We start from the raw sequence: 27578 nt of genomic DNA, 5'->3' as shown, positions 1-27578 counted from the left end.
GCATAGGAATTGTGATTGTGCTATCGATTTGATTCCTGGTAGTAAATTCCCTAAGGGTCGTTTATTTAATTTGTCCGTACCTGAACACACCGCTATGCGCAGTTATGTGAAGGAGTCCCTGGAGAAGGGACATATTCGCCCATCGTCGTCACCATTGGGAGCAGGGTTCTTTTTTGTAGCCAAGAAGGATGGTTCGCTAAGACCGTGTATTGATTACCGCCTTCTTAATAAGATCACTGTTAAGTTTCAGTATCCCTTGCCATTGATTTCTGACTTGTTTGCTCGGATTAAGGGGGCTAGTTGGTTTACTAAGATTGATCTTCGTGGTGCGTATAATCTGGTGAGAATCAGGCAGGGAGATGAATGGAAAACGGCATTTAATACGCCCGAGGGTCATTTTGAGTATCTGGTGATGCCGTTCGGACTTGCCAATGCTCCATCTGTTTTTCAGTCTTTTATGCATGACATTTTCCGTGAGTATCTGGATAAATTCTTGATTGTTTACTTGGATGACATTTTGATCTTCTCAGATGATTGGGAGTCTCATGTGAAGCAAGTCAGAATGGTTTTCCAGGTACTGCGTGCTAATTCCTTGTTTGTGAAGGGATCAAAGTGTCTCTTCGGTGTGCAGAAAGTTTCATTTTTGGGGTTCATCTTTTCCCCTTCTACTATCGAGATGGATCCGGTTAAGGTTCAGGCCATCCAGGATTGGACTCAGCCGACATCTCTAAAAAGTCTGCAGAAATTCCTGGGCTTTGCTAATTTTTATCGTCGCTTCATCTGTAATTTTTCTAGCATTGCCAGACCATTGACCGATTTGACCAAGAAGGGTGCTGATTTGGTTAATTGGTCTTCTGCTGCCGTGGAAGCTTTTCAGGAGTTGAAGCGTCGTTTTTGCTGTGCCCCTGTGTTGTGTCAACCTGATGTTTCTCTTCCGTTCCAGGTCGAGGTTAATGCTTCTGAGATTGGTGCAGGGGCGGTTTTGTCACAGAGAGGTTCTGGTTGCTCAGTGTTCAAACCATGTGCTTTCTTTTCCAGGAAATTTTCTGCTGCTGAGCGTAATTATGATGTGGGCAACCGAGAGTTGCTGGCCATGAAGTGGGCATTCGAGGAGTGGCGTCATTGGCTTGAGGGTGCTAAGCATCGCGTGGTGGTTTTGACTGATCATAAGAACCTTACTTATCTTGAGTCTGCCAAGCGCTTGAATCCTAGACAGGCCCGTTGGTCGTTATTTTTTGCTCGTTTTGATTTTGTGATTTCGTACCTTCCGGGCTCTAAAAATGTGAAGGCGGATGCTCTGTCTAGGAGTTTTGTGCCCGACTCTCCGGGGTTATCTGAGCCGGCGAGTATCCTTAAGGAAGGAGTCATTGTGTCTGCCATCTCCCCTGATTTGCGGAGAGTGTTGCAGAAATTTCAGGCTAATAAACCTGATCGTTGTCCGGCCGAGAAACTGTTCGTCCCTGATAGGTGGACTAGTAAAGTTATCTCTGAACTTCATTGTTCGGTGCTGGCCGGTCATCCAGGAATCTTTGGTACCAGGGAGTTGGTTGCTAGATCCTTCTGGTGGCCATCTCTGTCACGGGATGTGCGTACTTTTGTGCAGTCCTGTGGAATTTGTGCTAGGGCTAAGCCCTGCTGTTCACGTGCCAGTGGGTTGCTTTTGCCCTTGCCGGTCCCGAAGAGGCCTTGGACACATATTTCGATGGATTTCATTTCTGACCTTCCCGTTTCTCAAAAAATGTCGGTCATTTGGGTGGTCTGTGATCGCTTTTCTAAAATGGTCCATCTGGTGCCCTTGGTTAAATTGCCTTCCTCCTCTGATTTGGTGCCTTTGTTCTTCCAGCATGTGGTTCGTTTACATGGCATTCCTGAGAATATTGTTTCTGACAGAGGTTCCCAGTTTGTCTCGAGGTTCTGGCGAGCCTTTTGTGGTAGGATGGGCATTGACCTATCTTTCTCCTCGGCCTTCCATCCTCAGACTAATGGCCAGACCGAACGAACCAATCAGACCTTGGAAACATATCTGAGATGTTTTGTTTCCGCTGACCAGGATGATTGGGTGTCATTTTTGCCGTTGGCTGAGTTCACCCTTAATAATCGGGCCAGCTCGACTACCTTGGTCTCTCCATTTTTCTGCAATTCTGGGTTCCATCCTCGTTTCTCTTCAGGACAGGTTGAGTCTTCGGACTGTCCTGGTGTGGATTCTGTGGTGGACAGGTTGCAGCAGATCTGGACTCAGGTAGTGGACAATTTGACCTTGTCCCAGGAGAAGGCTCAGCTTTTCGCTAATCGCAGACGCCGTGTGGGACCCCGACTTCGTGTTGGGGATCTGGTTTGGTTATCTTCTCGTCATATTCCTATGAAGGTTTCCTCTCCTAAATTTAAACCTCGTTTTATTGGTCCGTATAGGATTTCTGAGATTCTCAATCCGGTGTCTTTTCGTCTGACCCTCCCAGACTCCTTTTCCATACATAATGTATTCCATAGGTCGTTGTTGAGGAGATACGTGGCACCTATGGTTCCATCTGTGGAGCCTCCTGCCCCTGTTTTGGTGGAGGGGGAATTGGAGTATATTGTGGAGAAGATTTTGGATTCTCGTGTCTCTAGACGGAAACTCCAGTATCTGGTCAAATGGAAGGGTTATGCTCAGGAAGATAATTCCTGGGTTTTTGCCTCTGATGTCCATGCTCCAGATCTTGTTCGTGCCTTTCATGTGGCTCATCCTGGTCGGCCTGGGGGTTCTGGTGAGGGTTCGGTGACCCCTCCTCAAGGGGGGGGTACTGTTGTGAATTCTGTGGCTGAGTTCACTTCTGTGGTCACAAGTGGTATTGCAGTCTCTGGGCTTCCTCCCTCAGGTGTTTTGGTGAGCTCGTTGGCTGCCTTGCTATTTAGCTCCACCTGAGTCTGTCTTCCTTGCTCCTTGTCAATGTTCCAGTGTTGGATCTGAGCTACTGCATCTTTCCTTGGGCCTGCTGCTCTGCTAGATAAGTGCTTCTAGTTTGTTTTCTGTTTTTTCTGTCCAGCTTGCTATTATCTTTTGCTGGAAGCTCTGAGAAGCAAAGGGGTGCACCGCCGTGCTGTTAGTTCGGCACGGTGGGTCTTTTTGCCCCTTTGCGTGGTTTTCGTTTTAGGGTTTTTTGTGGACTGCATAGTTCTCTTTGCTATCCTCGCTCTGTCTAGAATATCAGGCCTCACTTTGCTGAATCTATTTCATTCCTACGTTTGTCTTTTCATCTTGCTAACAGTCATTATATGTGGGGGGCTGCCTATTCCTTTGGGGTATTTCTCTGAGGTAAGTCAGGCTTGTATTTCTATCTTCAGGCTAGTCAGCTCCTCAGGCAGTGCCGAGTTGCATAGGTAGTGATAGGCGCAATCCACTGCTGCTTATAGTTGTGTGAGGATAGATCAGGTACTGCAGTCTACAGAGATTCCACGTCTCAGAGCTCGTCTTATTGTTTTTGGTTATTGCCAGATCTCTGTATGTGCGCTGATTACTGCACGCTGTGTTGCCTGATTGCCAGCCATAACAGGTCAGTTCCTGAGGATCAAAAGGATATGCTCCAGTGAAGAATCATTCAATGAAGAAGCAGATGCCTTGGTTACTAGATTTGAAAATAGAGGCTATTCTAAATGCAGCATCAAGAGGGGAAGGAAGAGAGCCACTCAGGCTAGGAGAGAGGACCTACTACAAATTAATACCAAATCATCATCGGATCAAGTGGTGAGATTTATATCTACATTAAGTGATAAGGGTTTGGCTATGAAACAAGCATTGGACAAGTATTGGCCTATGTTAAAAATGGACAAAACACTTGCTAAATAGCTTAATGATCAACCTTCAATTACATATAGAAGAGCGAAAAATCTGAGAGATTTACTGGTTCACAGTTATCATCCAGGACAAACCCCGGAAAAGGCATTTGGATCAAAAGGCCCCAAATGGGGTTTCTTTCCCTGTAATGATTGCATAGCCTGTCCGAATATGTCTCGAGCTAGTGATTTTGTATCCAGCGATGGCACCCAGACCTATACAATTACCCAACACATCACGTGCAATAGTGTGGGGGTAGGCTAATACGCCACATGTCCATGCAAGAAAATATACGTGGGCTTGACGTCAAGACCCTTAAAAATACGGTAAGAGAACACTACAGAGATATTGTAAACTCGAGGGATGTTGAGGATATATCAACATTGAAACCCGTACCTAGACATTTTAGAATGAAGCATGACTGCAATGCTAAACTTTTAAGGGTCACAGGTATTGATAAGGTTCACATTGGTCTAAGGGGTGGTGATTGGCGCAAAAATCTGGCCCAATTGGAAGCTAGATGGATCTCCAAAATTAATTCTGTACAGCCATATGGGCTTAATGAGATCCTGAGTTTTGCTTCCTTTCTTTAATAGATTACTATATTACCATTTTCCACTTTTAATTGTGTTAGGTGTTTAATTTTAATTGTTTGTCCTTATTTTAATCTGTTTTTATGCTTATTCTAATTATTTTGTGTTATTTTTAGTATCAGTCCATACGTCTTTTTGTTCATCATTTTTGAAGTGGTTTTGAATGAGGAATTACTGATTGGGAAATCTCCATATCAGCAAGAAATCGATCTTGGGAGAAATCTGTGGATATCGCCGTGGGATGGCTCTTTTTAATAATTGCCCCTTTTTTTGCACATTTCTATTGGCACGAGCACTTTATTCACTTTCCACATCTATTTATACTGCTTAGTGTATATTTTTAGGTGGTTAGATCAGGTTGTATATATTTTCATTCATACATTAGTGCAGCACATTCCCTTTCCTGCTGTCATACTAGATTAAATACGGCTTACTCCCTCCCTCCTCTAACTAGCGGTGTGTGCTTCCCCGGTTTGTGGGTCTCCATGTCGACGCGTCCTGTTCGTTGCCTGTACCGCCTCCCTCTCTGACGCGTCGGTGTGGGATGCGGACAGGTGACGTGAGACGCCGGCTCATGTTGACGTCACATCCGGTTTCGGACTACGGAAGCGCCGCACACATGCCGCTGCCACCACTGATTTCTAAGGTATATAAGGACGTTATTTGACATCTTCCACTCCTACTAATTTCCCCCAGAGAAGAAGCTAAACGCGAAACACGCGTCGGGATTCACGCCGCTACACAGGTCATGTATCATTCTCCTCACTGAGCCTTTTTATATGTCTGGCTACATTATGCGTTATCGCTAATGGTGGCTTATATTGCTTTGTCACTTGGCACTTTACTCTTTTCTGCCCTGATTGAGGACAGCTTGGTCTTGGGTATATACCTGCACCTTATACCATAGATATGAGCTATATATAAAAGATTACTATTGTCACTAGACACCTTATTTATGTATTATCTGGGGCCTGTGCTGTCCTTGGTAGGTACAATTTTTTCACCTTGGCGTCCAATGAGTAATGATGTTATCTCGATTATACAGCACTAGGCTGTGGTTTATGATATATCTATTATCTAATCTATTCATTATTGTGTGATACAGTGTCACAAATACACTTTGTAGTTTATTATCTATTACTCTTTGTGCATTGTACACTTCTGATAGATATTATTGGTCCCATATATCTGTGTATCTGTGTGAGACAGCCTTGTGTCTGGAGGACATGACTTTGTAGTGGCAGTTATTTTTGTATTGTGACTCTCCGTGTGTTTATGTATATGTCTATGTGTTATAAATAAAATTAGACCTTTTATCCTTTATTGGCATATGCTTCCGTTGCGGTTTGTAGGAGTACATATATATTGGAAGTGCCTTTTGTCACGCCTATATTTTGGGTTGTCATTACTGTAATGAGCAGTAATGGTGACCGCTCAGTACAGGAAGAAGCTGCCGGAGCTGGGGAAGCAGGGACTGCACTGCGCCAGGAGCAGGTGAGTATAACGAGGAGGGGAGCGCTGCGCGATATTCACCTGCTCCTCATTCCGGCACCGCTCCGTCTTCAGCATCTTCTGCAGTGACACTCAGGTCAGGGGGCGCGATGACGTGGTTAGTGCGCACCCTCTGCCTGAACGTCAGTGCAGAAGATGCTGAAGATGGAGCGGCGCCGGAACGAGGAGCAGGTGAATAATGAAAGTGCCGGGGGCCTGCGTGACGGAGAGGCGAGTATGTGATTTTTTTTTTTTTTTTTTTATCGCAGCAACAGCAAATGGGGCAAGTGTCTGTAAGGAGCATCTTATGGGGCCATAACGTTTGTGTAGCACTATATGGGGAAAGTGTCTTTATGGGGCCATAATCAACGTTTGTGCAGCACTTTATGGGGCAAGTGTCTATATGGAGCCATAATCAACGTTTGTGCAGCACTATATGGGGCAAGTGTCTGTATGGAGCATCTTATGTGGCATAATCAACGTTTGTGCAGCATTATATGGCGCAAATATCTTTATGGAGCATCTTATGGGGCATAATCAACGTTTGTGCAGCACTATATGGCGCAAATATCTTTATGGAGCATCTTATGGGGCCATAATCAACGTTTGTGCAGCACTATATGGCGCAAATATCTTTAGGGAGCATCTTTTAGGAGGTCATTATTAACCTTATGCAGGATTATATGGGGAATATTTTAATATGGAGCATCTTATGGGGCCATCATAAACTGTATGGAGCATTATATGGGGCTCCTGATTCAATATGGATATTCAAAAACACTTAACCTACTGATGTCTCAATTAATTTTACTTTTATTCGTATCTATTTTTTTATTTTTTAAATTTACTGGTAGCTGCTGCATTTCCCACCCTAGGCTTATACTCGAGTCAATAAGTTTTCCCAGTTTTTTTGTGGCAAAATTAGGGGTTTTGGCTTATACTCGAGCATATACGGTGTGTGTATATATTATACATTACATACAAATAATTTTTTATTATTACATTTTATTATTACATTGTGTTCTTTTCTTCTTTTTCACTCTGAACACCTGATTGTGTAAAATACTTGTGGAGGCTATTTAGTTTAACAGTTTCTCTTTTGACATTTAGGCTCTGTGCACACGTTGCTGTTTTTTCGCGTTTTTTTCCAGATAAAAACGCTATAAAACCGCAAAAAAAACGCATACAATAAGCATCCCATCATTTAGAATGAATTCCGCATGTTTTGTGCACATGATGCGTTTTTTTCTATGAAAAAAACGCATCGCGGTAAAAACTTTTAATTTTGCGTTTTTTTGCGGATTTCCCACTACAAAATGCATTGGGAAGTGTCCGGAAAAAAACGCGGCAAAAACGCGTCAAAATGCATGCGGTTTTCTTGCGGATTTCTTGCAGAAAATGTCCGGTTTTTCTCAGGAATTTTCTGCGAGAAATCCTGAACTAGTGCACATAGCATTACCGGTAGCTGCTGCATTTTCCACCCTAGGCTTATACTCGAGTCATTAAGTTTTCCCAGTTTTTTGTGCCAAAATTAGGAGGGTCGGCTTATACTCGGGTCGGCTTATACTCGAGTATATACGGTAGCTATTTATCCCACAAAATTATTGCAATTAGACACATTCTGTTAAACACGTTTATTTATTTTGTGTGTATTGGAACAATCCCAAAAAAAACAGAGAAAAAAGGGTAATTGGACATAATTTCACACAAAACCCCAAAAATTGCTGGCACCGTCAATTTAATATTTATTTATTTATTTTACTTCCTATAACTATCAACAAGCTTCTAACACTTGGAATTTTGGACCACTCTTTTGTAAACTGTACCAGGTCTCTCATATTTGAATGGGGCCTTCTCCCAACAGCAATTTTAAGATCTCTCCAGAGGTGTTCAATAAAATTTAGAGCCGGTCTCTCATTGCTGTCCACTTCAAAACTATCCAGTCATTTGTTTCCATCCATTTCTGGGTGCTTCTTGAAGTATGTTTGGGGTCATTGTCCTGCTGGAAGACCCATGACCTAGGACACAACCCAACTCTCTGACACTGGGCACTACATTGCGACCCAAATTCCTTTGGTAATCTTCAGATTTCATTATGGATGCACATGTCAAGGCACCCAGTGCCAGATGCAGCAAATCAACCCCAAAGCATCTTTGAAATACCAACAAATTTGAATGTAGGGTACTGTGATCTTTTCTTTGTAGGCCTTATTCCACTTTCAGCGAACAGTACAATGATGTGCTCTACCAAAAGGCTGTATCTTGATCTGTCCACAAGACGCTTTCCCAAAAGAATTTTGGCTTACTCATCTACTTACTGCCATAGTGTTTTATTTAATTCAAATGTGGATGGATAGTTCGCGCTGACACCGGTGCTCCCTGAGCCTGCAGGACAATTTCTTTATCACTTCATTATCCAGTGACATGGGTTGTAAACGTCTTGATTATGTTGTGCACCGTGGACAAAGGAACATCAAGATCTCTAGAGATGGACTTGTAACTTTGAGATTGTTAATATTTTTCAACAATTTTGGTTCTCAAGCGCTCAGACAGTTCTCCTCATTGTGTTCTATGTGTTTAGTGAGTCACACACAGACACACAATGCAGAGATTGAGTTACGGTAACTTCTGCTTTTATCTGGTTTCAGGAGTGATTTTCATATTGCCCACGCCGCTTACTTGCTACAGGTGAGTTTGAACGAGCATCACATGTTATGTTATGTTATGTTATGCACAATTTTGGAAAGGTGCCAACAATTTTGTCCATTTTGGGGGTTCTGTGCGAAATATTGTCTAATAATTCTCTATTTTCTGGAACAATTGAAAGGGTGTCAACACTTTCAGTCATTTTTGTAATATATCATACTATGCTTTATTGTGATTGTGGCTATGTATTTATCTGACATTTGTGCTCTCATCAAATTTTAAGGGGTTTTCTTACGCATCTATGGTCCCTGTTGCATCCTGAAATTGCACTGGGGCTCTATACATTATGTTTTTATTTATACATTCATGTTCCCTGTTATAACTTGTCATTACCCTGAGGCTGTATACAGTATGTTATTTATACATCCATGGTCCCTGTTATAACTTGACATATACTGTATACATTATGTGGATCGATAACAATTTTCGTTTGCTTCCTGATTGGTGGGTCTAAGGGTATGTGCACATGTCAGGAATTCTTGCAGAAATTTTCCTGACAAAAACCGAACATTTCTGCCAGAAATCCGCATGCGTTTTTACCGCGGTTTTCACACTTTTTTGTGCGTTTTTTATGTGTTTTTTTCCCAAATGCATAGAATAGCGGGAAAAACGCAGAAAATCCGTAAAATTAATGAACATGCTGCTTTTTTTTACCGCGATGCGTTTTTTTCGCGGAAAAAAACGCATCATGTGCACAAAACATGCAGAATGCATTCTAAATGATAGGATGCATAATGTACGCGTTTTTAATTCGTTTTTATAGCGTTTTTACCGCGAAAAAAACACAAAAAAAACCGAAAAAACCTGAACGTGTGCACATAGCCTCAAACTTATTGTAGACTCAGAGTGGGGAGGACCTATAACACTGCTGGACTCTTTGCCATTGTGTGATTGTTGATACTGTAGTCACCCTCTGTTGTGGGGATTATAGTATTACTATTTATTCCCCATTTTTGATAGATAATGGTGCGTACATTGGGTCTGCTCAATCCTGTGGAATAAGTTATTATTGTGTGGGTATTGTGGAGGTATGCCTCTACACATTTTAATACAATATACTGTATTTTTTCAGATTATAAGACACACCTTTTTTCCTTCAAATTTGGGAGGAAAATGGGGGGGTGTCCTATAATCTGCGTATGCGCCACCTGAGGCGGCCATTTTCACTAACCCCACAGCAGGGAAACCAATGAGAAAAGGGGACTCCGCTCACCGGCTCCGACATCTTCTCAGAGCACAGGCATCGTCCCGCTCCTGCCGCAATCTGCCTCCTGAAGCAGGGACCCTGCCTCCTGTGACCCCGCTCCACCACCGACCTCCACTGCCGCCATCCCTGGGTAAGCTACTGTTAAAATGGACTATAAGACGCACCAGCATTTAATTTAAAAAATATATATTCTCCACCCCAAAATTTGGGATGCGCCTTATGGTCCATTGCATTTTCTAATCTGAAAAAAAAAGCTGGAATTTATTATTTTAAGTCTTAATTATGTCTTTTTGCTGTTTATTTCCTAGAGAGATTATTTTGCCTACCCTAACACTACTAGAGGATTACAGACAGTATTTTGGTAATTGTTTTGCATCAGTTTTTTTCAGCATTTAGGACACAGCACAGAAGAGGTGCAAATCGTTTTACTATACTTTTTCTGTGTTTATGTCCCTGGTTTTGTCTTAAAAATCCTGGAAAACAAAAAAACAAATTACACTGGAGTGAAAAATGTGGCAAATGAAAATTGTGTAAATAGTGAACTGCCTCATGACATTTTAACCCCTTAGTGACAGAGCCAATTTGGTACTTAATGACCGAGCCAATTTTTGCAATTCTGACCACTGTCACTTTATGAGGTTATAACTCTGGAACGCTTCAACGGATCCCGCTGATTCTGAGACTGTTTTTTCGTGACATATTGTACTTCATGTTAGTGGTAACATTTCTTCGATATTACTTGCGATTATTTATGAAAAAATCGGAAATATGGCGAAAATTTTAAAAATTTTGCAATTTTCAAACTTTGTATTTTTATGCCCTTAAATCAGAGAGATATGTCATGAAAAATAGTTAATAAATAACATTTCCCACATGTCTACTTTACATCAGCACAATTTTGGAAACAAAATTTTTTTTTGTTAGGGAGTTATAAGGGTTAAAAGTTGACCAGCAATTTCTCATTTTTACAACACCATTTTTTTTTAGGGACCACATCACATTTGAAGTCATTTTGAGGGGTCTATATGATAGAAAATAATGAAGTGTGACACCATTCTAAAAACTACACCCCTCAAGGTTCTCAAAACCACATTCAAGAAGTTTATTAACCCTTTACGTGCTTCACAGGAACTGAAACAATGTGGAAGGAAAAAATGAACATTTAACTTTTTTTTTGCAAACATCTTAATTCAGAACCATTTTTTTTTATTTTCACAAGTGTAAAAACAGAAATGTAACCATAAATTTTGTTATGCAATTTCTCCTGAATACGCCAATACCCCATATGTGGGGGTAAACCACTTTTTGGGCGCACCGCAGAACTTAGAAGTGAAGGAGCGCCGTTTGACTTTTTCAATGCAGAATTGGCTGGAATTGAGATTGGACGCCATGTCACGTTTAGAGAGCCCCTGATGTGCCTAAACAGTGGAATCCCCCCACAAGTGACACCATTTTGGAAACTAGACCCCTTAAGGAACTTATCTAGATGTGTGGTGAGCACTTTGAACCCCCATGTGCTTCACAGAAGTTTTTAATGTAGAGCCGTGAAAAAAAAACAAAACAAAAAAACGCATTTTTCCTACAAAAATGATCTTTTTGCCCACAAATTTTTATTTTCACAAGGGTAACAGGAGAAATTAGACCACAAAAGTTGTTGTGCAATTTCTCCTGAGTACGTCGATACCCAATATGTGGGGGTAAACCACTGTTAGGGCGCACCGCAGAGCTTGGAAGAGAAGGAGTGCCGTTTTACTTTTTCAATGTAGAATTGGCTGGAATTGAGATTGGACGCCATGTCGCGTTTGGAGAGCCCCTGATGTGCCTAAACAGTAGAAATCCCCCACAATTGACCCCATTTTGGAAACTAGACCCCCCAAGGAACTTATCTAGATGTGTGGTGAGAACTTTGAATGCCCAAGTGCTTCACAGAAGTTTATAATGCAGAGTCGTGAAAATAAAAAATATTTTTTTTTCCACAAAAAAGATTTTTTAGCCCCCAAGTTTTTATTTTCACAAGGGTAACAAGAGAAATTGGACCCCAAAAGTTGTTGTGCAATTTGTCCTGAGTATGCTGGTACCCCATATGTGGGGGTAAACCACTGTTTGGGCGCACGGCAGAGCTCGGAAGGGAAGGAGCGCCTTTTTGGAATTCAGACTTTGATAGAATGGTCTGTGGGCATTATGTTGCGATTGCAGAGCCCCTGATGTACCTAAACTGTAGTAACCCCCCACAAGTGACCCCATTTTGGAAACTAGACCCCCCAAGGAACTTATCTAGATGTGTGGTGAGAACTTTGAATGCCCAAGTGCTTCACAGAAGTTTATAATGCAGAGTCATAAAAAAATATATATATATATTATTCCACAAAAAGGATTTTGTAGCCCCCAAGTTTTTATTTTCACAAGGGTAACAAGAGAAATTGGACCCCAGAAGTTGTTGTCCAATTTATCCCGAGTATGCTGATGCCCCATATGTGGGGGTAACCCACTGTTTGGGCGCACGGCAGAGCTCAGAAGGGAGGGAGCACCATTTGACTTTTTGAGCGCAAAATTGGCTGTCGTGTTTGGAGACCCCCTGATGTACCTAAACAGTGGAAACCCCCCAATTCTAGCTCCAACCCTAACCCCAACACACCCCTAACCCTAATCCCAACCTGATCCATAATCCTAATCACTAACCCTAACCATAATCACAACCCTTACCCCAAAACAACCCTAATGTCAACCCTAACCATAACCCTAATCAAAACCCTAAATCCAACACACCCCTAATCCTAATCTCAACCCTAACCTCCAACCTAACCCTAATCCCAATACACCCCTAATCACAACCCTAACCCTAATCCCAAGCGTAACCCTAATGCCAACCCTAACCCTAATACCAACCCTAATCCAAACCCTAACCCTAACTTTAGCCCCAACCCTAGCCCTAACTTTAGCCCCAACCCTAATCCTAAGGCTACTTTCACACTTGCGTTGTTTGGCATCCGTCGCAATCCGTCGTTTTGGACAAGAAACGGATCCTGCAAATGTGCCCGCAGGATGCGTTTTTTGCCCATAGACTTGTATTGCCGACGGATCGTGACGGATGGCCACACGTCGCGTCCGTCGTGCACTGGATCAGTGTTTTGGCGGACCGTCAGCACAAAAAAACGTTCAATGTAACGTTTTTTTGTACGTCGCATCCGCCATTTCTGACCGCGCATGCGTGGCCGTAACTCCGCCCCCTCCTCCCCAGGACATAGATTGGGCAGCGGAAGCGTTGAAAAACTTCATCCGCTGCCCACGTTGTGCACAATTTTCACAACGTGTGTCGGTATGTCGGGCCGATGCATTGCGACGGCCCCGTACCGACGTAAGTGTGAAAGAAGCCTAAACCTAAATTTAGCGCCAACCCTAACTCTAAATTTAGCCCCAACCCTAATCCTAGCCCTAACCCTACCCCTAACCCTAGCCCTACCCCTAACCCTAGCCCTAACCCTACCCCTAACCCTAACCCCAACCCTAACCCTACCCCTAGCCCTAACCCTACCCCTAATTTTAGCCCCAACTGCTCTTCTCCTGCCGGCCGGCAGATGGAGACAGATGGCGGGCGCACTGCGCATGCGCCCGCCATTTTCTTACCGGAGGAAGAAGCCGGCAGCCAGGAGGAGCAGCAGAAGGACCCAGGGACACAGGTGAGTATGGCAGGGTCCCCGAATCCCCCTATTTCTCTGTCCTCTGATGTGCGATCACATCAGAGGACAGAGAATTACACTTTGACGTTTTGTTTTTTTTTGCGGTCGCCGGTAAACAGTTAATTACCGGCGATCGCAAAACAGGGGTCGCTAAAACCGACCCCAATCATGCTCTTTGGGGTCTCGGCTACCCCCGGCAGCCGAGACCCCAAAGATTCTCGCGGGGCCGGCCGGTGGGCGCACTGCGCATGCGCCCGCCATTTTGAAGATGGCGGCACCCACCGGGAGACACGAGGAGCATCGGGGGAGATAGGTGAGTATTGGGGGGCCACCTGGGACCCCTTTTCTCTGTCCTCCGATGTGCGATCACATCGGAGGACAGAGAAATTAAAAAGATCGCGTTTTTTTTTTTTTTTGCGATCGCCGGTAAACGGTTAATTACCGTCGATCGCAAGTGCGGGGTGGGTTAAAAAAAACCCGAATCATGTTCTCTGGGGTCTCGGCTACCCTCGGCAGCCGAGACCCTGGAGAAAATCTGACTCTGGGGGGTGCAATTTACTTTTTCCACAGCGCCGTTAATTAACGGCGCTGTGGTTTAAGTACCCTTAGCGGCCGCCGTTAAAAGGCGTATCGGCGGTCGCTAAGGGGTTAAAAAAGAGTTACAAACATTAGATACCTGTTGGGTGAATGCTTATTTCAGCAAATTCTCCCAAATTATCTATGACGATGAATGCTTGAACATATACAGTAAATTAGTCAATACTAACCCATTTTCTTGGACGTCCTCTTGGACGCTTTTCACCACTGCCCTCTTCTTTCTTAAATGAAAGAAAATATATAAATATATGAGAAACACTATGGGATACTAAACAGTATATGGAAAAACAAAATTAATGATGATCTATCTCTGTAATAACATTGCTAAAAAGAACTACATTTTTACCTTGAATGCATAGAAACACATTTTTAAGTTGTCTATATACAAACTCTATACATGCTTAAATACAATGCAGTAGTTATTACTTGAATACCTTGGTTTTAATCTACAATGTATATCCAATGTATAAACTAATCTAGTATGCAAGTATTTGTCACTAAATATTAAAGGGAACCTGTCACCCCCAAAATGGAAGTTGAGCCAAGCCCACCGGCATCAGGGGCTTACCTACAGCCCGGGAAAGATCAGAGAGGCCCGGCGACTGCGCACTGCAGTACTTTGCTCTGCCCTCAACAGGGCAGACAAAGTAAGCCTGCGCCGGAGCTGCAGCGTGAAGACAAGAGGACGCCATCTTAAGAAGATGGGAGGTGCTGGACTGGCCCGCGACACCCATCGGACCAGACTGCAGCGGGAATGACCCCTGGGTGAGTATAATCTAACCTCTTTTTCTCATCTTTCAGGATACATCGGGGGGGCTTATCTACAGCATTCCAGAATGCTGTAGATAAGCCCCTGATGCCGGTGGGCTTAGCTCAACTTCCATTTTGAAGGTGACAGGTTCCATTTAAAGGGATTCTGTAACCAGGTTTTTGCTACTTACAAAGTTGCCTTCTGTATCTGCAATAAAATCACTGTAAACTATTCCCTGTTAAAACTTAAGAGATCTGAAATTATGGCAAAAACTTGTAAATAGAGAACATATTTCTGTGCAGTGTGGGAACATATTAGTTGATCAGAATGCTTAATTGTAGAAATAAAATGTGGTGAAAGCAGAAATAAAATGTATAGGTTCTTCCTTTATAAGTCTTTCACCTCAAAAAATTGCAGCAAATCACCTCTTTTTACCTGAATAAAAAATAAAGAAATGGAAAAAACAATGAACATATTTGGCATCACCAAATCTGTAAAATTGTAGTCAGTCAAACTATAACATTAGCTAACCCATACAGTAGATGACAGAGAAAATAAAAAATAAAAAAAACGCTAGAATTGTGCTTTTTCGGTCATACTTCCCTCCAAAAAAAGTGCATCAAAACTTATGAAAACGTATTATGTATCCCATATTGCTATCATTAAAAACGTCAACTTGAGGCGCCAAAAAACAAGCATTTACATAGCTCCTTCGATGGAAAAAAAAACACAGAAAATGTCAACACAAAAGAAGAGTAAAAAAAACAAAAAATGATTATCTATACAAGATTAACCCCTTTACCCCCAAGGGTGGTTTGCACGTTAATGACCGGGCCAATTTTTACAATTCTGACCACTGTCCCTTTATGAGGTTATAACTCTGGAACGCTTCAATGGATCCTGGTGATTCTGACATTGTTTTCTCGTGACATATTGTACTTCATGACAATGGTAAAAATTATTTGATAGTACCTGCGTTTATTTGTGAAAAAAACGGAAATTTGGCGAAAATTATGAAAATTTCGCAATTTTCCAACTTTGAATTTTTATGCAATTAAATCACAGAGATATGTCACACAAAATACTTAATAAGTAACATTTCCCACATGTCTACTTTACATCAGCACAATTTTGGAACCAAAATTTTTTTTTGTTAGGGAGTTATAAGGGTTAAAAGTTGACCAGCAATTTCTCATTTCTACAACACCATTTTATTTTAGGGACCACATCTCATTTGAAGTCATTTTGAGGGGTCTATATGATAGAAAATACCCAAGTGTGACACCATTCTAAAAACTACACCCCTCAAGGTGCTCAAAACCATATTCAAGAAGTTTATTAACCCTTCTGGTGCTTCACAGGAATTTTTTGAATGTTTAAATAAAAATGAACATTTAACTTTTTTTCACAAAAAATGTAATTCAGCTCCAATTTGTTTTATTTTACCAAGGGTAACAGGAGAAAATGGACCCCAAACATTGTTGTACAATTTGTCCTGAGTATGCCAATACCCCACATGTGGGGGTAAACCACTGTTTGGGCGCATGGCAGAGCTCGGAAGCGAAGGAGCGCCATTTGACTTTTCAATGCAAAATTGACTGGAATTGAGATGGGACGCCATGTTTCGTTTGGAGAGCCCCTGATGTGGCTAAACATTGAAACCCCCCACAAGTGACACCATTTTGGAAAGTAGACCCCCTAAGGAACTTATCTAGAGGTGTGGTGAGCACTTTGACCCAACAAGTGCTTCACAGAAGTTTATAATGTAGAACCGTAAAAATAAAAAATCATATTTTTTCACAAAAATTATCTTTTCGCCCCCAATTTTTTATTTTCCCAAGGGTAAGAGAAGAAATTGGACCCCAAAAGTTGTTGTACAATTTGTCCTGAGTACGCTGATAGCCCATATGTGGGGGTAAACCACTGTTTGGGCGGATGGGAGAGCTCGGAAGGGAAGGAGCGCCGTTTGACTTTTCAATGCAAAATTGACAGGAATTAAGATGGGACGTCATGTTGCGTTTGAAGAGCCACTGATGTGCCTAAACATTGAAACCCCCCACAAGTGACACCATTTTGGAAAGTAGACCCCCTAAGGAACTTATCTAGAGGTGTGGTGAGCACTTTGACCCACCAAGTGCTTCACAGAAGTTTATAATGTAGAACCGTAAAAATAAAAAATCATATTTTTTCACAAAAATTATCTTTTTGCCCCCAATTTTTTATTTTCCCAAGGGTAAGAGAAGAAATTGGACCCCAAAAGTTGTTGTACAATTTGTCCTGAGTACGCGGATACCCCATATGTGGGGGTAAACCACTGTTTGGGTGGATGGGAGAGCTCGGAAGGGAAGGAGCGCCGTTTGACTTTTCAAAGCTAAATTGACAGGAATTGAGATGGGACGCCATGTTGCGTTTGAAGAGCCACTGATGTGCCTAAACATTGAAACCCCCCACAAATGACACCATTTTGGAAAGTAGACCCCCTAAGGAACTTATCTAGAGGTGTGGTGAGCACTTTGACCCACCAAGTGCTTCACAGAAGTTTATAATGCAGAGCCGTAAAAATAAAACAAAATTTTTTTCCCACAAAAATTATTTTTTTAGCCCCCAGTTTTGTATTTTCCTGAGGGTAACAGGAGAAATTGGACCCCAAAATTTGTTGCCCAATTTGTCCTGAGTGCGATGATACACCATATGTGGGGGGAACCACTGTTTGGGCACATGGGAGGGCTCAGAAGGGAAGGAGTGCCATTTGAATGCAGACTTAGATGGAATGGTCTGCAGGTGTCACATTGCGTTTGCAGAGCCCCTAATGTACCTAAACAGTAGAAACCCCCCACAAGTGACACCATTTTGGAAAGTAGACCCCCTTAGGAACTTATCTAGATGTGTGCTGAGCGCTTTGACCCACCAAGGGCTTCACAGAAGTTTATAATGGAGAGCCGTAAAAATAAAAAAAAAATTTTTTCCCACAAAAATTATTTTTTAGCCCCCAGTTTTGTATTTTCCCGAGGGTAAAAGGAGAAATTCGACCCCACAATTTGTTGTCCAATTTGTCCTGAGTGCGCTGATACCCCATATGTGGGGGGGAACCACTGTTTGGGCGCATGGGAGGGCTCGGAAGGGAAGGAGCTCCATTTGGAATGAGGACTTAGATGGAATGGTCTGCAGGTGTCACATTGCATTTGCAGAGCCCCTAATGTACCTAAACAGTAGAAACCTCCCACAAGTGACACCATTTTGGAAACTAGACCCCCTAAGGAACTCATCTAGATGTGTTGTGATATCTTTGAACCCCCAAGTGTTTCACTACAGTTTGTAACGCAGAGCCGTGAAAATTAAAAAAAAAAATCTTTCCCCCCAAAATTATTTTTTAGCCCCCAGTTTTGTATTTTCCCGAGGGTAAGAGGAGAAATTCGACCCCAAAAGTTGTTGTCCAATTTGTCCTGAGTACGCTGATACCCCGTATGTTGGGGGAAACCAACGTTTGAGCGCATGGCAGAGCTCGGAAGGGAAGGAGCGCCATTTGGAATGCAGACTTAGATGGAATGGTCTGCAGACGTCACATTGCGTTTGCAGAACCCCTAATGTACCTAAACAGTAGAAACCCCCCACAAGTGACCCCATATTGGAAACTAGACCCCCCAGGGAACTAATCTAGATGTGTTGTGAGAACTTTGAACCCCCAAGTGTTTCACTACAGTTTATAACGCAGAGCCGTGAAAATAAAAAATCTTTTTTTTCCCCACAAAAAATATGTTTTAGCCCCGAGTTTTGTATTTTCCCAAGGGTAGCAGGAGAAATTGGACCCCAAAAGTTGTTGTCCTATTTGTCCTGAGTACGCTGATACCCCATATGTTGGGGTAAACCCCTGTTTGGGCACACGGGAGAGCTCGGAAGGGAAGAAGCACTGTTTTACTTTTTCAACGCAGAATTGGCTGGAATTGAGATCGGACGCCATGTCGCGTTTGGAGAGCCCCTGATGTGCCTAAACAGTGGAAACCCCCCAATTATAACTGAAACCCTAATCCAAACACATCCCTAACCCTAATCCCAACAGTAACCCTAACAACACCTCTAACCCTGACACACCCCTAACCCTAATCCCAACCCTATTCCCAACCGTAAATGTAATCTAAACCCTAACTGTAACTTTAGCCCCAACCCAAACTGTAGCCCTAGCCCTAACCCTAGCCCTAACCCTAATCCTAACCCTAGCCCTAACCCTAGCCCTAACCCTAGCCCTAACCCTAGCCCTAACCCTAGCCCTAACCCTAGCCCTAACCCTAACCCTAGCCCTAGCCCTAACCCTAACCCTAGCCCTAACCCTAGCCCTAACCCTAGCCCTAGCCCTAACCCTAGCCCTAACTCTAACCCTAGCCCTAATGGGAAAATGGAAATAAATACATTTTTTTAATTTTTCCCTAACTAAGGGGGTGATGAAGGGGGGTTTGATTTACTTTTATAGCGGGTTTTTTAGCGGATTTTTATGATTGGCAGCCGTCACACACTGAAAGACGCTTTTTATTGCAAAAAATATTTTTTGCGTTACCACATTTTGAGAGCTATAATTTTTCTATATTCTGGTCCACAGAGTCATGTGAGGTCTTGGTTTTTGCGGGACGAGTTGATGTTTTTATTGGTAACATTTTCGGGCACGTGACATTTTTTGATCGCTTTTTATTCCGATTTTTGTGAGGCAGAATGACCAAAAACCAGCTATTCATGAATTTCTTTTGGGGGAGGCGTTTATACCGTTCCGCGTTTGGTAAAATTGATGAAGCAGTTTTATTCTTCGGGTCAGTACGATTACAGCGACACCTCATTTATATCATTTTTTTATGTTTTGGCGCTTTTATACGATAAAAACTATTTTATAGAAAAAATAATTATTTTTGCATCGCTTTATTCTCAGGGCTATAACTTTTTTATTTTTTTGCTGATGATGCTGTATGGCGGCTCGTTTTTTGCGGGACAAGATGACGTTTTCAGCGGTACCATGGTTAGTTATATCTGTCTTTTTGATCGCGTGTTATTCCACTTTTTGTTCGGCGGTATGATAATAAAGCGTTGTTTTTTGCCTCGTTTTTTTTTTTTTTTTCTTACGGTGTTTACTGAAGGGGTTAACTAGTGGGCCAGTTTTATAGGTCGGGCCGTTACGGACGCGGCGATACTAAATATGTGTACTTTTATTGTTTTTTTTTTTTTATTTAGATAAAGAAATGTATTTATGGGAATAATATTTTTATTTTTTTTTCATTATTTTGGAATATTTTTTTTAATTTTTTTTTACACATTTGAAATTTTTTTTTTTTACTTTTTTACTTTGTCCCAGGGGGGGACATCACAGATCAGTGATCTGACAGTTTGCACAGCACTCTGTCAGATCACTGATCTGATAGCAGTGCAGGCTGCTTCACAGTGCCTGCTCTAAGCAGGCTCTGTGAAGCCACCTCCCTCCCTGCAGGACCCGGATCCGCGGCCATCTTGGATCCGGGGCTGGAGGGAGCAGGGAGGGAGGTGAGACCCTCGCAGCAACGCGATCACATCGCGTTGCTGCGGGGGGCTCAGGGAAGCCCGCAGGGAGCCCCCTCCCTGCGCGGTGCTTCCCTGTACCGCCGGCACATCGCGATCATCTTTGATCGCGGTGTGCCGGGGGTTAATGTGCCGGGGGCGGTCCGTGACCGCTCCTGGCACATAGTGCCGGATGTCAGCTGCGATAAACAGCTGACACCCGGCCGCGATCGGCGGCGCTCCCCCCGTGAGCGCTGCCGATCGCATATGACGTACTATTGCGTCCTTGGGAAGAAAAGCCCACCCCACATGGACGCAATAGTACGTCTAATGGCAGAAAGGGGTTAATATCTCTGTAATTGTACTAATCTGGGTAATCAGGTTTCCAGATCACTTTTACCATATAATGAATGTTGTGAAAACACCCCTCCTCCCCCCAAAAAAGAAAAATTATTGTAGAATTATTTTTCTTCGCACCATTCTATCCCACTTGGGATTTTTTTCCCCTTTTCTGAGTATGCTGTATAGCAAGACGGATATCAATCAAAACTACAACTGGTCGTGCAAAGAAACAAGCCCTCAGATGACTATGTCGATGGCGAAATAATAAAAGTTGTGGCTCTTGGAAGAAAGGTAGGAAAAAATGCAAAGGTAAAATTAAAAATGGACTGTGGAACTAAGGGGTTAAACCCCTGACAAAATCTAAACTTATTCTTATTAAAATCAAGCTTTTGTTAAGCTAAACACAAGAGTAGGTCCAAAAAGAAGCAAACGCACACAGGAAAAATGGATAGTTCTCTCTTTTATATCCACTCCTGCCTTAGGCTAAAAATAAAAAACAAAAATATAAAAAAACTGCTATAAAACGTGCATATGTAATTCTAGCCTCAGGCTAATGTTTACACAATAATTTTGTAAAGTATAGATTTTATAAGCAGTTTATCCATTTTTACTTATGTATACTGATCTACTCCTGTGCTACTGTTCATTTCAAACAAAAATACTAAATGGCAGTATGTTTTGGCATTTGATTTAGTGTAATATACAGTATATATTTTAATAACTGTGATACATATGTACAATGCAGCAACACCATGAGATTAACTCTGTAAGGGCTTGTTTCCACTTGCGAGAAACACGTTCGTGTCTCGCATGTAAAAACCAAGCTCTGGCGCTGGCACTCCAGGGCGGAGCGTTCGGCCGCATAGTAATACATGGAGCCGCACGCTCCGCTCCCAAGTGCCGGCGCCAGAGCTTCGTTTCCACAAGCGAGACACGGATGTGTTTCTCGCAAGTGGAAACAAGCCCTTAGAGGTGGACTATAAATAAAGGTGACATACACAGATCTCTAAACATCTGACCATATATGATATGATTTGCTTCCTGCAAACAGCTGACATTTGAAATGCTTGAAAGACATCACAACATTATATAAAAAGAACTTGCTAAATGCAGACTTGCCATCCTGACAAAAATCTCCAAGAACAACCTATTCACATACTAGTTGAGAAAAAAACTGATTTTTTATTGGCAGCGATAACTTATTCCCATACTAGTTTACAGTCAAGTGGTATTTCTAACAATAGCACTTATGACATATCCACAGGATGGGTAAGAAACGTAATATTCAGTTAAGGGGTAAATATTGGGGCCATCAGAAGGCTCTTATGAGAAAAAAAGCTATGCCTGTTAAGCTTAGATATAATCAATCAATATCAGTGCACTACCAAACTCATTTGCAGGATGGGTTCACATATTGCATCTACAGCGTTTTTATTACCTGCGGTTTTCCGCAATCATGAAAAAAAAACCACTACAATTTTGACTCAATTTTTAAAAACTGTAGCAATAAAAATATGAAAAAAAGCATGGTGGAAGCAAAGTCTGTCTGCATTTCTAGGTCGAGGCAAATTTACATACAGGTATATTAATAATTGCATAGAGTGGTATCAAAAAGTAATCTAGTGGTGATGGATGTTAAGATGCCTTAAAGAGAATCTGTCACCCAGTTTTTGCCACCTAATGTGAGTGACGAATATTGTAATGTAGAGACAGAGACTACGATTTCATAGACGTGTCACTTACTGGGTAGCTCATTGTAGTTTTGATGAAAAATAGATAACTGATAGAACTGCAGCAGATGAGCCAGTGATTTTATTAACCCCTTCCTGACACGAGGGGTACATGTACTGCTGTGCATGAGCTGCGCTCCCGCAAACAGCAGTACATGTAAGGCTACTTTCACACTAGCGTCGGCGTGTCGCAGTGCGTCAGGCTGACGTACCGATGCATCCTGTGACAACGCAGCACAACGGGGGCAGCGGATGCATTATTACAACGCATCCGCTGCCCCATTGTGAGTTGCGGGGAGGAGGGGGCGGAGTTCCGGCCGCGCATGTGCGGTTGGAAATGGCGAACACGACGCACAAAAAAAACGTTGCAAGCAACGTTTTTTTGTTCCGACGGTCCACCACAACACGACGCAACGGTCGCACGACGGTTGCGACGTGTGGCAATGCGTCGCTAATGTTAGTCTATGGGGAAAAAACGCATCCTGCAGACAACTTTGCAGGATGCGTTTTTTCACCAAAATGGCGCATTGCGACGTGCATCGTACGACGCTAGTGTGAAAGTAGCCTAGGGCGGCACGATCTCACTGTCTCAAGCTGAGAGCCACGGCGATCGGGTGAAGGTGTCAGCTCTGTGTGAGAGCTGACACCCCACAGCAACGCCCACGATCGTTGCCAACACCGATCGTGTGCATTTAAGGCTGCTTTCACACATCAGGTTTTTCGCCGGATGCCGGTTCTGGCGTCGCCCCGCATCACCGGATCCGTTTTTTTTAGGAAACCGGATGAGACGGATCCGTTTTTCAGCCGGATCAGGTGTCCGGATCCGGCGAAAAACCGGATTCGTCTCATCCGGATGCCATCCGGTTCGTCCGGTTTTCTTTCCATTTTTTTATGGATCCGGCTTTTAAAAACACCCCCTGAAAGGCTAAAAACGGTGATTGGCCGGCTGAAAACTATATATACAGTGTTCCTAACATCTGTGACGGGTTGGAGAGGAGCAAGATACAGAGCAAGATGGACGGCATTATTGGAAAGATTCTGCAGAACAACGTGGATTTTATCGCAGAGGCAAATCGATTGAAAGCAATTGTTATTGAGAAGGAGCGAGTGAGACAGCGTGTCATGCGTCTGCGACGACGCCGTTTCTGGATCCACCCCATCACGGCACAGAGAATGACCCGGGGAGTCTTTTCCACTTTGTATATGGAGCTACGAGGTGACCCTGACAAGTTTTTCAGCTATGTGCGGATGAAAGCGGAGAACTTTGATATATTGGTGGAGCGGGTTGAACATCTGATAAGAAGGAGTGATGCCTATTGCCGATTCTCCATTACCCCGGCTGAGCGTCTGATGGTCACTCTTCGGTAAGCATTCTTTTTGAATCAACTCTTGTAGGGCACTTTCGTTGATATTTTGAATTTGCAGTAATTTCAGCCTTGCTTTTGTCCACAGATTCCTAGCAACTGGTGAATCCCTGTCTTCACTACATTTTCAGTTCAGACTGGGCATTTCAACCATATCAGGAATAGTGAGGCACACTTGCCGTACACTGTGGGACTCTCTGCATGAAGAATACATTCCACATCCCACAATGCAGACATGGTTGGAAGTAGCTGACAGATTCCTGGAAGTGTGCCAGTTTCCCAATTGCTTGGGTGCGGTGGACGGGAAACACATCCGTATCGTGAAACCGGCTAGTTCTGGATCTCAGTATTTCAACTACAAGTACTTTTCCATAGTGCTGATGGCCATTGCTGATGCGGATTACAAATTTGTAGCGGTGGACATTGGGGCGTATGGCCGTTCTAATGATTCGCAAGTTTTCAAACGGTCTTCTATGGGGCGGCATTTATATGGACAAACCTTTCAATTTTCCCCCCCAAGACCACTGCCTCAAACCTCTGAGCCACCAATGCCATTTGTATGTGTTGGGGATGAAGCTTTTCAGCTTTCCGAGCATCTTTTGAAACCCTACTCCAGCCATGGTTTAACCAATACTAAAAGAATTGTCAACTATAGACTCACACGTGCAAGGAGAATGGTGGAGTGTGCGTTTGGGATCCTAACCGCCAAATGGAGAATTCTCCTGACATCCATTAACTTAAAGACAGACACTGTGGATGAGGTAGTGAAAGCGTGTGTTGTCCTACACAATTATGTTATATCCAAGGAACAGCTTTCCATTGAGGACCACTCTTCCGAAACCACCTTGACGGATTATAGCAACCAGACATACAGAAGTTCTGTCACAGTTTCCAGAATACGGGATCACTTTGCAGAATATTTTATTTCACCCCAAGGAAGAATACACTGGCAGGATGAGAGAGTTTAACCCCTTTTCCCCTCAAAGGTGGTTTGCACGTTATGGACCGGGCCAATTTTTAAAATTCTGACCACTGTCCCTTTATGAGGTTATAACTCTGGAACGCTTCAACGGATCCCGGTGATTCTGACATTGTTTTCTCGTGACATATTGTACTTCATGATAGTGGTAAAATTTCTTTGATATTGCCTGCGTTTATTTGTGAGCAAAATGGAAATTTGGCGAAAATTTTGCAATTTTCCAACTTTGAATTTTTATGCAATTAAATCACAGAGCTATGTCACACAAAATACTTAATAAGTAACATTTCCCACATGTCTACTTTACATCAGCACAATTTTGGAACCAAAATTTTTTTTTGTTAGGGAGTTATAAGGGTTAAAAGTTGACCAGCAATTTCTCATTTTTACAACACCATTTTTTTTTTTAGGGACCACATCTCATTTGAAGTCATTTTGAGGGGTCTATATGATAGAAAATACCCAAGTGTGACACCATTCTAAAAACTGCACCCCTCAAGGTGTTCAAAACCACATTCAAGAAGTTTATTAACCCTTCAGGTGTTTCACAGGAATTTTTGGAATGTTTAAATAAAAATGAACATTTAACTTTTTTTCACAAAAAATTTACTTCAGCTCCAATTTGTTTTATTTTACCAAAGGTAAAAGGAGAAAATGGACACCAAACGTTGTTATACAATTTGTCCTGAGTACGCCGATACCCCACATGTGGGGGTAAACCACTGTTTGGGCGCATGACAGAGCTCGGAAGCGAAGGAGCGCCATTTGACTTTTCAATGCAAAATTGACTGGAAATGAGATGGGACGCCATGTTGCGTTTGGAGAGCCACTGAAGTGCCTAAACATTGAAACCCCCCACAAGTGACACCATTTTGGAAAGTAGACCCCCTAAGGAACTTATCTAGAGGTGTGGTGAGCACTTTGACCCACCAAGTGATTCACAGAAGTTTATAATGCAGAACCATAAAAATAAAAAATCATTTTTTTTCACAAAAATTATCTTTTCGCCCCCAATTTTTTATTTTCCCAAGGGTAAGAGAAGAAATTGGACCCCAAAAGTTGTTGTACAATTTGTCTTGAGTACGCTGATACCCCATATGTGGGGGTAAACCACTGTTTGGGCGCATGGGAGAGCTCGGAAGGGAAGGAGCGCCGTTTGACTTTTCAATGCAAAATTGACAGGAATTGAGATGGGACACCATGTTGCGTTTGGAGAGCCACTGATGTGCCTAAACATTGAAACCCCCCACAAGTGACACCATTTTGGAAAGTGACCCCCTAAGGAACTTATCTAGAGGTGTGGTGAGCACTTTGACCCACCAAGGGCTTCACTACAGTTTATAATGCAGAGCCGTGAAAATAAATTAAAAAATTTCCCCCCAAAATTATTTTTTAGCCCATAGTTTTGTATTTTCCCGAGGGTAACAGGAGAAATTGGACCCCGAAAGTTGTTGTCCAATTTGTCCTGAGTACGCTGATACCACATATGTGGGGGGGAACCGTTTGGGCGCATGGGAGAGCTCGGAAGGGAAGGAGCGCCATTTGGAATGCAGACTTAGATGGAATGGTCTGCAGGCATCACATTGTGTTTGCAGAGCCCCTAATGTACCTAAACAGTAGAAACCCCCCACAAGTGACCCCATATTGGAAACTAGACCCCACAAGGAACTTATCTAGATATGTTGTGAGAACTTTGAACCCCCAGGTGTTTCACTACAGTTTATAATGCAGAGCCGTGAAAATAAAAAATCTTTTTTTTCCCACAAAAATTATTTTTTAGCCCTCAGTTTTGTATTTTCCCAAGGGTAACAGGAGAAATTGGACCCCTAAAAGTTGTTGTCCAATTTGTCCTGAGTACGCTGATACCCCATGTGTTGGGGTAAACCCCTGTTTGGGCACACGGGAGAGCTCAGAAGGGAAGGAGCACTGTTTTACTTTTTCAACGCAAAATTGGCTGGAATTGAGATCAGACACCATGTCGCATTTGGAGAGCCCCTGATGTGCCTAAACAGTGGAAACCCCCCAATTATAACTGAAACCCTAATCCAAACACACCCTTAACCCTAATCCCTACGGTAACCTTAACCACACCTCTAACCCAGACACACCCCTAACCCTAATCCCAACTCTATTCCATACCGTAAATGTAATCCAAACCCTAACTTTAGCCCCAACAATAACTTTAGCCTTAACCCTAACCCTAGCCCCAACCCTAACCCTAATGGGAAAATGGAAATAAATACATTTTTTTAATTTTTTAATTTTTCCCTAACTAAGGGGCTGATGAAGGGGGGTTTGATTTACTTTTATAGCGGGTTTTTAGCGGATTTTTATGATTGGCAGCCATCACACACTAAAAGACGCTTTTTATTGCAAAAAATATTTTTTGCGTTACCACATTTTGAGAGCTATAATTTTTCCATATTTTGGTCCACAGAGTAATGTGAGGCCTTGTTTTTTGCGGGACGAGTTGACGTTTTTATTGGTAACATTTTCGGGCACGTGACATTTTTTGATCGCTTTTTATTCCGATTTTTGTGAGGCAGAATGACCAAAAACCAGCTATTCATGAATTTCTTTTGGGGGAGGCGTTTATACCGTTCCGTGTTTGGTAAAATTGATAAAGCAAATTTATTCTTCGGGTCAGTACGATTACAGCGATACCTCATTTATATCATTTTTTTATGTTTTGGCGCTTTTATACGATAAAAACTATTTTATAGAAAAAATTATTATTTTTGCATCGCTTTATTCTGAGGACTATAACTTTTTTTATTTTTTTGCTGATGATGCTGTATGGCGGCTCGTTTTTTGCGGGA

The 27578-nt window shown here is 42.6% G+C and overlaps 1 protein-coding gene across 3 annotated transcripts in view; it reads right to left on the bottom strand.

Annotated features, from left to right (window-relative positions):
- Positions 1-27578, bottom strand: part of HMGA2 (high mobility group AT-hook 2) — a 353027-nt gene that overhangs the window by 260451 nt on the left and 64998 nt on the right. For all 3 annotated transcript variants that reach the window (XM_069764688.1, XM_069764690.1, XM_069764689.1), the window contains exon 3: positions 14253-14303. In XM_069764688.1, coding sequence (XP_069620789.1) covers positions 14253-14303 — 51 coding nt within the window. The remainder of the gene's footprint in view (positions 1-14252; positions 14304-27578) is intronic.

The sequence above is a fragment of the Ranitomeya imitator genome, chromosome 4 (genome assembly GCF_032444005.1).
Source record: "Ranitomeya imitator isolate aRanImi1 chromosome 4, aRanImi1.pri, whole genome shotgun sequence".
Lineage (NCBI taxonomy): Eukaryota > Metazoa > Chordata > Amphibia > Anura > Dendrobatidae > Ranitomeya > Ranitomeya imitator.
The sequence above is the reverse complement of the archived record's forward strand: the minus strand, read 5'-3'. Positions and strand labels throughout refer to the sequence as shown.